This window comes from Erigeron canadensis, chromosome 4, assembly GCF_010389155.1.
Source record: "Erigeron canadensis isolate Cc75 chromosome 4, C_canadensis_v1, whole genome shotgun sequence".
NCBI classification, from domain to species: domain Eukaryota; kingdom Viridiplantae; phylum Streptophyta; class Magnoliopsida; order Asterales; family Asteraceae; genus Erigeron; species Erigeron canadensis.
The window spans coordinates 17,129,099-17,140,414 of record NC_057764.1 but is presented as its reverse complement, the minus strand read 5'-3'; the positions used below and the strand labels follow the sequence as shown (position 1 = coordinate 17,140,414).

General features: G+C 32.4%; 1 protein-coding gene across 3 annotated transcripts; it reads right to left on the bottom strand.

Moving 5' to 3' along the window:
* Positions 1 to 1,325: 1,325 nt before the first annotated feature.
* LOC122595171 (homeobox-leucine zipper protein MERISTEM L1-like) lies at positions 1,326 to 6,205 on the bottom strand. 3 transcript variants are annotated; one of them, XM_043767499.1, is made up of 12 exons: positions 6,034 to 6,205; positions 4,677 to 4,954; positions 4,399 to 4,516; positions 4,109 to 4,297; positions 3,572 to 4,012; positions 3,386 to 3,487; positions 3,090 to 3,290; positions 2,830 to 3,004; positions 2,454 to 2,725; positions 2,265 to 2,360; positions 1,791 to 2,171; positions 1,326 to 1,689 (listed from the first exon to the last, which is right to left on the bottom strand). In XM_043767499.1, exons 2-11 carry the CDS (start codon positions 4,898 to 4,900, stop codon positions 1,815 to 1,817), a joined length of 2,175 nt encoding a protein of 724 aa, XP_043623434.1. In that variant the 5' UTR covers positions 4,901 to 4,954; positions 6,034 to 6,205; the 3' UTR covers positions 1,326 to 1,689; positions 1,791 to 1,814. The 3 variants fall into 3 exon arrangements, with proteins under 3 accessions (XP_043623434.1, XP_043623436.1, XP_043623435.1); XM_043767501.1 differs by having other exon boundaries at positions 6,037 to 6,054; XM_043767500.1 differs by lacking the exon at positions 6,034 to 6,205 and adding an exon at positions 5,597 to 5,618.
* Positions 6,206 to 11,316: the final 5,111 nt, after the last annotated feature.

Sequence of the window (11,316 nt, the reverse complement as noted above, 5' to 3'; positions counted from 1 at the left end):
ACTATCAAAAGCGGTTGAGTATTTGAAAAGGAGGTTTGAAATGAAAGATCTTGGAAAGACAAAATTTTGTCTTGGATTACAAATTGAACATCTTAAAGATGGAATCCTTGTGCACCAAGAATCATATATAAGAAAATTACTCAAAAGGTTTTCTATGGATAAATCATATCCATTACATACTCCAATGGTTGTAAGATCACTTGATGTTGAAAAGGATCCATTTCGACCCCCGAAAGATGATGAAGAAATTCTTAGTCCAGAAATACCATATTTAAGGGCCATTGTAGCATTAATGTTTCTTGCTAGTCATACAAGACTTGATATATCATTCTCATTGAATTTATTATCAAGATATAGCTCATGTTCTACGAAGAGACATTGGACTGGGGTAAAAACGATACTTTGATACTTTCAAGGTACAACTGACATGGGGCTATACTTTACTAAATCTTCAGATACAAGCTTAGTTAGTTTTGCAGATCCTGGATATATGTCTGATCCTCACACTGGTCGATCACAAACTGGATATATTTTTACAAGCGGTGGCACTGCAATTTCATGGCGTTCAACAAAACAAACAATCACAGCTACTTCATCTAATCATGCAGAAATATTAGCTATTCATGAAGCAAGTAGAGAATGTGTGTGGTTAAGGAATGTTATACAATATATTCGAGGATCTTGTGGTATTTCTTCAAAAAGCGAATCCCCGACAACTTTGTATGAAGATAATGCGGCTTGCATTGCTCAACTTAAAGAAGGATACATCAAAGGTGATAGAACCAAGCATATTTCTCCAAAGTTTTTTTTCACTCATGATTTACAGAAGAATGGAGATATTATAGTTAAACAAGTACGCTCAAGTGAGAATTTAGCAGATTTGTTTAGTAAGTCACTTCCAGCTTCATCATTCAAGAAGTTAGTTCATGGTATCGGATTGCGTCAACTCAAGGATCTCAAGTGATGTGGTCATCAAGGGGAGACAATACGCATTGCACTCTTTTTCTCTTCGTCATGGTTTTTTTTCCCACTGGGTTTCCTGACAAGGTTTTTAATGAGGCAACAACACCAAGCGTATTATACAACAAACATCCAAAGGGGAGTGTTATAAATTATGAAATAATATTGTGGATGTTTTAGAGATATCATTTCCTATTATACCATGTATTGGAGTCTACTCAAAAGTTGTATATATATATACCCCTCTTTGTGTTGTTAATGATATACAATTTTCCATCCTCTCTATATTCTTTTCTTAACAAATAGAAAGAAAAAAATGATTATTGTTGAGAGTGTTCTAATACATAAGACATTTTATATAACCATTAGGACAAAATACGAAATAAATTTAATTAGAAGCAGCGAGTCAATTGTTAGGAAACTACAAAACACAATGCAATTGAGAAAACCTCTAATTAAACCCTAGATTAAGCAAAAGAACATATTGGGAATTTTTGATTGTAACAAGGTCGTAATTTACTCTCTTAAACTTTAACAGGCAAAGTCAATACCCGAACCTACAACCCTTGAAGGATGTTGACAATGCTTTCTTGCAGATTGATCACAAAATCACCACAATTCAAGGGTCGTTTTAAGGTGCGTTCTTGACTTCATTCTTCCAATTGTTTCAAAAGATGAAGAGTTTACATTCCGGCCTTCATTAATCTTTATTCCCTTGAACACTTTCTTCTATACATGCATATAAAATAGAGGTTGTTAGAAACATATACTTATGAGATAACTTTCAAATATAAGCTATATATATATATTACTCGCTCAATTTTTTTTACCTTATATGACACCCATAAGTTTGTTCATGGAGAAGATACTGCGGCTTTGATCTTTTCCACTGTGCACTTGATTAGACTATTAACTGTTGCTACGGACCCTAGTGATAATTTGGCTGTAGGAACCGAATCTACTAAAATCTGGAACGCCACTGTCAATAATGTTCCGCATGTTCCTACCAAGGTTCCTCCTTGGTGTTGTCCTGGTCCATCCGGAAGTATAGCAAATCCGGACGGTAATAAGGCAACATAATCCGGATCACCGCCACTAAGCACCACATTCATTGCTACAATATCTACCGGAGCGTATATAACATAGGACCCTGTAGAATCACTTGAACTTTCTTGTAGTATGAGCATGTTGCTTTGGCTCGAATTTGCACTCTACACAATATATAGATATGTCAAAGCCCAATAACATATAAGATTATGTAAAATCTCACTATATATGTGTAAAAGAAGTTAGTAGGAATGTACATTAACACGAAGCAGGGAGACACAGTTTCCTGGATCACGGCCATTGGCGATATGTGCCATTTCTTGAACTAGACCACCATTTGAAAGAATGTCCCACTGGATATATACCATAAATCAGTTGAGTAAGTACATGATTTAAAGAAAAGAAATCGAATAATCGTCTGTGTTTGATACGAAATATATAGTTACCTTACTCCTAGAGTGTTCATCTCGTAGGAAATCAAAAACACGTTTTGGTTCGACGGGTATCCAGAATGAAGTTGCAGCACTTAAGACAATACCAGGAGGTCTGCCTGGGTCATCCATACTCTTGCGGGTCATTACTCGAACATCATCGGCACCACTACCGGATAAAGTTGTCCAAGTGTGTGCAGTTGAAGCTCCAACACCACTGCAAAAGCTCAAAACCATTCTCTCTGCTAGCTTCAGCATGCTCTTTCTTCCTTCTGGTGAGGTTATAACTGATATTTGACAAAAACCCATCATCATTGAATAACAACATATTTCTATATAATAAACCTGTATTAAGAAAAATAACTGAGTCATTATATTTTCAACACTTTACCTCCAACTTCTCCTGCCGGAATGTTGCTAGCCATTGCGCTTGCAAGTCGTTCGCATTGCCTCTCTAAAGTTGCAACCCATCTCTTTGCACCAAATCCTAGACCAGAGTTCACTAGTAACCTATAGATATTGTGAACGGCTCTATCGTCGACTTCAACATGTTCAACCCAGGTGACCTACAAAAAAATTACCAGATAGATATTTATATACATATTCTTCATAATTTCAAGTAAAACATTTAATCTTGTGCAGGATTAGTACCTTTGAATACCCATTGGGTAGTTCCTGAATCAAGCAACCAGAAGGCCTTCTTCTACTTCTTGGGGCGGCAGAAGGACGTAAATTGTCCAATGATACATCAACCACAGCCCAAGTACCATCTGCATGTTGTTTACAGTACCTTACAAAGTAGTTTTCTCTAGTCGGAACAAGCGGTGAAGGAACTTGAAACTCTGCTGTCATCTGATAAAATTAAACATGTGAAAACAAGATTTAGAGCTTAATTATGGTGCATATATAACCCCACAACTCAATAGATAATAGTGTTGTTAGCTTACCACTTGCAGAGCTCCATTGTAATTGCCAGCAACTCCTGTTGAAAGCACTTCCAAGGTCATCGCTCTTGAAACAATGCCAGAAAACACATTTGACCATTGATTCTGAAAAACCATTATGAACATCAGGACCATAATTATGAATATCTTCAAAAATTGGTAAGGGAAAAGATTTTTTCAAAAATATACCACATCCATCAGAATTTCAACAAGAGTGATATGATTCATAATCACAACTTCTGAATCCCGCGAAGCCTCAGATTTGAAATCCAGTGGTTTTGGTCCAATCCCTCTAGGGAACGTCCGCAGGTACTCGTCTTCATTCAAGGTCTCGGATGAATTATCCAAGTTTGGAACCCATAAAGGTTCCCCAGCCTGAGCCATTCTGATTAGCTCTTCCATTGCTGCAACTGCTAGCTCGATGATAATTGGCTTGTCGGCTTCCGTTGGGCCTGAAACAGACCGGAGAAGGTCATTGGCCCCAAAGATATCTCCTGCCAACCCTTGTTGTGGACTAAAGCCAGTCACACCTAGGTCAAGTGAGCGAGTTGATCCATGAGGCGACATATTGGGGTAATTCAACATCGGTTTGCCAACATACTTGGCCGCGATTGCAGATATCCTATCAATCTTTTGGAAAACACCAAACAATCAGACTTTAGGAAACAATATTAACCAAAAAAAAAAAACCTAATAAAAATGGGATGATGGATTTTTCTGGAGTACCTCTTCACGCAGCCGTGCGTTTTCTATCCTCAAATGTTGTTCATCAAAAGACATCTCTCCAATAGCAGCAGGACCACCACAGCTTGGACAAGTAGCATTAGCTAGGGCTTCTTTGTAACGTATGTTCTCAGATCGTAGCTTTTCGTTCTCATTCCTTAGTTGTGTATTTTCACAGCGTTCGTGTTGAGCCTTTATCAATAAACAAAACAAGAAACAGCTTTAGTATCAAGCAACTTAAGTTAGCACATTATAATATACATGATTTTATTTGTAAAGTGTAAATATTTCACCTTCATTTGAGTACGTTTATTTTGGAACCAAAATTTGACTTGTAAAGGTTCCAAGGATAATCTTCTGCCTAGTTCCTTTCTTTGCTTATCATCTGGATGTGGGCATTCTTTGAAAAACCTAACAAAAATCATAATTACCATCCGTAAATTTTAACTATTTATAAATTTAGCACCAAGTAATTAAACTTGGAAAAGAGTCAAGAAATGATATTAATATGTAAAGGAAATTTTAAAGGTACGAAATATTAACAATCAAGGTTAGCAAAGATGGAACATACGATTCCATTTCTTGAATTTGATGTTGAGTATGACGATGATATCGTTTCTTTTTATTGGGGCGTTGATTAGGATCTTGTTCATCGCCTGAGGGAGCTTCCATAATATCGGTGCCGGATTTGCTCTCATAGTCATCATCTCTAAGCATATCAAGTTCATTTTCTGAGGTCTTGTGGCTCATATCAAGAAGATGATGATGACTATCAAACATATTTGGTTGTAACATCTTTTCTTCACCTTTATGTAAAAGTTATCAATGGATGTTGTTTCTTATACAAATCTACAAACAGCAAATTATAAGTTACAAAATGAAAATTACTTAGCATTAAAACTTTATACAATAAAGAAAAAAACTAAGCATAAAAAAGAAAAGAAAATTTTGATAAGGCATAGGAAATGCATATGGAATATGGAAATTTGCAACTAATAAAAAGACATGATTGAACTTATTGTGTTGCTAACAGATCTATAGATTTTTTGTTATAAAATAAAAGTCAACTTTGAAATCCATAAAAAGTTAAAACAATCTTTCTCTCTGTATAATAACTTTTGTGTCTCTTTATAATCTTTAATTTATCGAAAAGGATTTACGGTTGAAAATAATAGAATAAATTACAGAAAACAGGTCAACCATTCTCATCAGCAGATCTCCAAATTACTATTACTACTTATTTATATAAAAAATAGCCAAAATCAAGAAATATTTTGAGCATGAAGTTCACTTGTAAAAACTTAATATGTTGAAAACCAAATAAAATTTTACTTAAATCTAGCTACAAATCTGATATCTAAGAGAGTTTTGTAACTCAAATCAAAACTAAAGATTGCATAACATAAATAAAATTAAAACAAGAATATATCTATGATCATGCAAGAAGACGCATATTCATCCACAAACCCTACCAAACAAATTCTCTCTCACCTCTCTTTCTCTCTCTAGAGAGAGAGTTTGTTTTGATTTTAGGTTTTGCTTTTTGCCAAATCAATTGACTGAATGACTTCATATTAAGGCAAAAAAGGACTTAATTTGACATTTTCATACAAGTATTGGACTTTATAGCAAACATAGACATTGTCAAAACTCCTATCCATCTCTCTTTCCTTCAACATATTCCATCAAATGACCAAAGTTTAAAAATAATTTAGCCCAAACAATTTTCATTTCACAAAACTAATTATTAATTCTCCATAACATCAAATGTCCAATACCCCCCAAAAAATTGACAAAAAATAAAATAAATAAAGAAAGTGTGCATGTATGTGTTTTTGGTGTTTTGAAACTTGAAATAAGAAAAAAAGTAACTAATAACTTGCAAAAGGTCAAAAAAGGTGGTCAAATATATTGAGCAATAAACTTACTACTTTTTGGATATAACTTTGGTGATCCAGTGTAAAAGAGTGTAAAGGGTGAATGAAGAAGCAGTTTTAAGAGCTGAAAAGAAAGGTTTTTTGAGTTTGATTGACCATAACACTTTTCTCGTGAATAGAATTTAAGAAGAGAGAAACTTAACGGAGATGATGATGATGATGAAGCAAAGAGAAAGAGATAGGGGAACAGGTAGGAATTAATGCAAAGAAGTATTGAGAGGATGCAAATGCATTTATGGAGGATTGAATTGAAGTTTTTATTTGCTTTTTTAGAGAGAGAGAGAGAGAAGAGAGTTAATGCAAAAATCTTGATGTTCAAACTTTCCACCACACACACTCAGTATGTGTAAGTTTGTTGTTTGTTTTGTATGGTATGTAACAGATTTAAAGGGAATTTAACTCCATAAATTATCACTGCATATTGAAGTTATTTTATCAAACCAACTCCGTTTCATTCCAGCTACTACCTTTATTATGCATACACTACATATGATCATTACCACAAACAACAACTTGCTTTGATTGTTTAAAATTCAAAAATACGCACAACATATTGTTAATTTGCGTTTTTCATATTACATGAACTGATGAACATAAAAAGTTGATTTCAGTAAACATTTACTTACTATATACTGAAAACATGTTACTTTTTTTATGCATTTAACCCAATTTTTAAGCTAGGTATTTGACAACTAATCACAAAGCAGCCGTGTTATGAGTCGTCACGGGTTAACCAAAGAGGTATATCTTTTCGTTCATAATGAAGATTCAAATTTGACACCTTTAAGTATTTATTATTCATAGAAATCAAGTTTTTATCACTAGACAGTCAACGCCATAGTTAGGTGACTTTGATTCAAAATATTCATGGTTAATTTATGGTTGTATGTGTAACACATGTGCATGGGTTTTCAAATGTTGATTTAATGTAAGAATTTTAAGTTAGGTTCGTTAATTGATTTCGTGGTATTTGGACAAGGCTTGGAAGTTGGAACGAATGCAGCTCATCACTATCTACTAAGGACGTTAATTGAAGTGTTATTCAGAACTTAAATTTGTATCTACACTAACTTTACAAACTAGACAACTTAATTAAAGCTTGATAATGATACTATCATATTACCGGCACAATTAAAGGTGATTTAATATTTTTAGATGTTAGTCGATGATTTTTATAGTGATTTGTCGCAGTTTCATAGGTTTATCTCTGGATAAAAGAAAAAGAAAATATAAACAATGTGCTTTCTAGTATTTCTAGATTAAGAAAGAAAAAAAAGTTTATTGATGCAAGATAAAATGAGTGTTTAGAAAGACAAACGTAAAACTATTTTAAGCTCGTAACTTAAATTATAAACCTAAAACTTTAATGACAACTTAACAACATTTACAAACTATTGACTCACAATTATGCGTTTATTCGGTGTAAGTTAATTTCAATTGTTTATATATATACTAAAGTGGTATCCGCGCGTTGCAGCGGCAACGGTTTATAACGCTTTAGACAACGTAACGGTTTATAACATTCAATTTACTTTCATGAGATGCGTTAATGCAGGATCTAACCGTATATATCATTCTAAAAATAAGTTGCGGATTAGGTGCAAAAAATAATGAAGTGCAAACACTAACCATGAAAAATAACCATTTACAATTGTAGGGAGGAGACCAAGGCAATTAAAAAATAGTCAAAGATTAAAATTTAATACGAATATACAAAGGACATAATTGGTTCGTAATTTCGTGAGTTATAATTTTTTTTCTTATCCGTAGCAATACCTTCAGCAATAATTTTAGAGTTAATGGAGATTTTATAACAATAAGGGTTTTAGTAATTGTAAGGTTTTTTTATTAAGGGTAATCTCGGAATTTCAGGGATAAGGTATGTGGAGGTAGTTTAAATGTAGAGGGTATATTAGGTAATTCAAAGGTAGAGAGTTAAATGGGGGAGAGGTAGTTTGTTTATATAGGTAGTATAGATAGTTTATCATAAAAATAAGAGTTAAATGCAAGAATGGTCCCCGTAGTTTGTCACTTTTTGCAATGGCAGTCTCTCTCTTGATTTTTTAGCAACCGTGGTCCCTGAAGATATGTTTCAGTTGCAACGGTTGTCCCTCATTAACGGAACCTTTAGTTAGTGTCGGATTGGATTTTTAAATAACGTGTTTGGATACAAATACTTTTGAACACCCCTTTATTTGTGTAGGTGCAAAGACAATAATACCCATTATGTGCTACTCACATGAGAAACTTAACGACACTAATTAACGATTCTGTTAGTGAGGGACCGCCGTTGCAATTGAAACATATCTTCAGGGACCATGGCTGCACCATTCTTGTATTTAACTCTAAAAATAATTATACTAAAAACAAATTGATATAGTACAAATCTAAGTGCATAAGTTATAACAAAGCTTCATATATTTTCATTTTTACCCTTCAAGTTTATATATTTCAATGTTTGTCTTTCTCAAAATTTTCATTTTTAATTTTTTGACACTAGATAAAGTTATTGTTCTGCTTCATGTTTTTATACATGTTAGGGACCATTTGTTTTTTAATCCACTAAGTGACTCAATGGTATGTTTTTATACATGTTAGGGACCGTTTGTTTTTTAATCCACTAAGGTTAAATAGTGTAGGTACGTATTCAGTCAATACAATTAAATTTTTTTTATTTGTTAATTAAAAAACAAATATTTTTGATTTACTTAATGGGTTAAATACTTTTCTAATAAATCTATTAAGCTCAAACAAGCGTGACCTTATTATTCTTATTTATCTTACACGTTATGTTCATTATAGCTATAATTTTTTTGTTTTTTTTTTAATCTTTTTTTAAAATTGAAGTTTGAAGATTTAAGATACGTAAAAATGTATAACACTGTTTGTATCTAAAACTTAACTTATTTGCAACAACGCACAGGTAAATTGGCTAGTTCATAATTCTAAAGAGTAAATGATAACTATTAAAAAGTGCATTTAAATTATTAAGAAAATACATTTCGAAAATAGAAATCAACAAAGTTATTAAAATACTAGAGTAAAACAACGGCATCTTATTTATTCCCAACTGGTGGTCCTAGGCTAAGGAATGTATACCTGTCCAACTGAAACATTTGTGGATGATGGGCTACAGAATATATAAATGTTTGGTTTAAATGTTTTAAACTTTTGGGCTAACGTATGTATCGTAGTTGGCTAAACGGCTTTATGTAACGTTTGGGTTAGCCCATAAACACAAGTTAGGAAAACTTTATATATTCTATAGCAAAGATTAGGAAAAGTACTTTATATGTTCTATAGCAAAATTTTGGGTTAGTGGTTCGACTTGTATCGATATAAATAACTTTTGTAAGCATATGCATTTTGTTCATTACAATTATTATCTATCCTAAATCTATACTATCTTTTAATGAAAATGGTTTGTCTTTTCCATTTTAAATAATCTATACTATCTTATCTTATAATAATCTACTATCTTGAAGATGATCTTCAACCAACACTGTCTTCAATCTTGTATTCTCAAAACATTAGTAGACATATTGCCGACATAATAATACAAGACTCTAAATATTGCCAACATTCAGGAATGCGTAGGAATGTAGCTTTGTGTCTATCACTAAGCTTAAACACTAATATATAACGGATTAAGATCCTCTAAAGTTGAGATAACTTCATAGGTGAAGGTAGACAATTCTCAACCTTTAGATTGAAATCAAGATTTAAGATTCAAATATCAAAATCAAATTTGAATTTTGACCTTTGATTTTTTTCCAAAGGTTGAAATCTCACCAATTTTATCAATAAAGTTAATTCAACTTTAGAGAATCTTTATCCATATATAATACATGATTCGGTCATTTTCGTCGAGAAACATTGAGTTATTGCTACAAATGCAATGGGCTAAACTATGGCCGGCTTAAGCTTTTTAATGGCTTTAAGCGGGACCAATTTTGGAGCTTATTTATAGTGTTAAACAAAAATCTGCATCATTTATCTGGACTTAAGACTGTTAAAAAAAAAAACCTAAAAACCTATACTGTATATACATATTCACTTTAAAATACAAAAATGGAGAAAGAAACAAATCTCTGCTTCTTGATTGAAGCTAAATTTCAACTTTCTATTCTAATCAACAAACATATTCTTCAAGAAATAAAGAGAAATATTCTATGTTCTTTGTGGTGAAGCCCATTATGGGAATAAGGATGTCCAAATCTGAGTGGAATATGATGAGTCCATAACTAATGATTATAGATTACACTATTAAGCTTATATTGTAGATTTTAGTGTAATATTCTATGTTTTCGGTATACTTTTATACTTGTCCAATAAGAAGAAATATAAAAGAATACTGAAAACAAGTACATGTGTATGACCGTTCTTTTGAACTCAAGAAATAACTTAAATCGAGCGTTGTGATATTTGATTCACATTTTTTAGAAAAAAAAAATAAATTCACAACCTTTTATTTAAATTTAAGTGAGACTAGATGTAAGCTCCCCAGCAGTTTGTACTTGAGTTACTGTCCAATATCCAGCATCACCAATTAATTAGCTAGACCCACAAAAGATTTTGATACGTTGTTATCATTAATATATTATTTGTCATTAACTTCATTTTTCTAGAAATCTCCTTTTGTTTCTCTACCGAAAAGAATGGAGTAAGATCCTCTAAAGTTATGACAAATTTATAGGTAAAGTTGAGAGGATCTCAACTTTTGAATTGAAATCAAGGGTTAAGATTCAAAAATCAAGTTTGAATCTTGACCTTTGATTTTAATGTAAAGGTTAGGTACCTCGCTCTCAACTTTACCTATAAAATTAACTTTAAAGGATCCTAATCCATAAAGAATAAATTGACGTCAATGAGTTTTTCTTCCCAATAATTCTTCATTGAATCATTGTCATTTGTCAATAAAGTCTATAATGTGATTGGAGCGATGAGATTTATTTAATATGGGTTTAAGCTTTACCCTTTAGGTATCACGAAGGAGTTTGTTTCATTAAAGTAGATATTGGTTTTTAGGTTTAAATCTGCATCAAGTTTTCTTTTATATAAACCAAAAAAACCCTATTCTGTTGGTGGAATGTATTATTGTTTTTTTATATTTATGTATTATTGTTTTTCTATTTTTATAAGGACACAGTTTTTCTTTTTTTTTGAAAGGCAAAAGAGTGTATATATTATAATGAATAAACTTGAGTTTAATTGAATGTTTAATGGTGGATTTAGGGTTTAATGTGTGTTTGAGTATATGAGGGTGATGAGAGG

Excerpts from the sequence above, each read along its gene's own strand:
- LOC122595171 (XM_043767499.1), bottom strand. The coding sequence starts at position 4,900 with ATGTTACAACCAAATATGTTTGATAGTCATCATCATCTTCTTGATATG. Across the intron at positions 4,517-4,676 it reads CAAATTCAAGAAATGGAATC|GTTTTTCAAAGAATGCCCAC; the intron begins GTATGTTCCATC and ends GATTTTTGTTAG. Across the intron at positions 4,013-4,108 it reads ACGCACGGCTGCGTGAAGAG|ATTGATAGGATATCTGCAAT; the intron begins GTACTCCAGAAA and ends GTTTTCCAAAAG.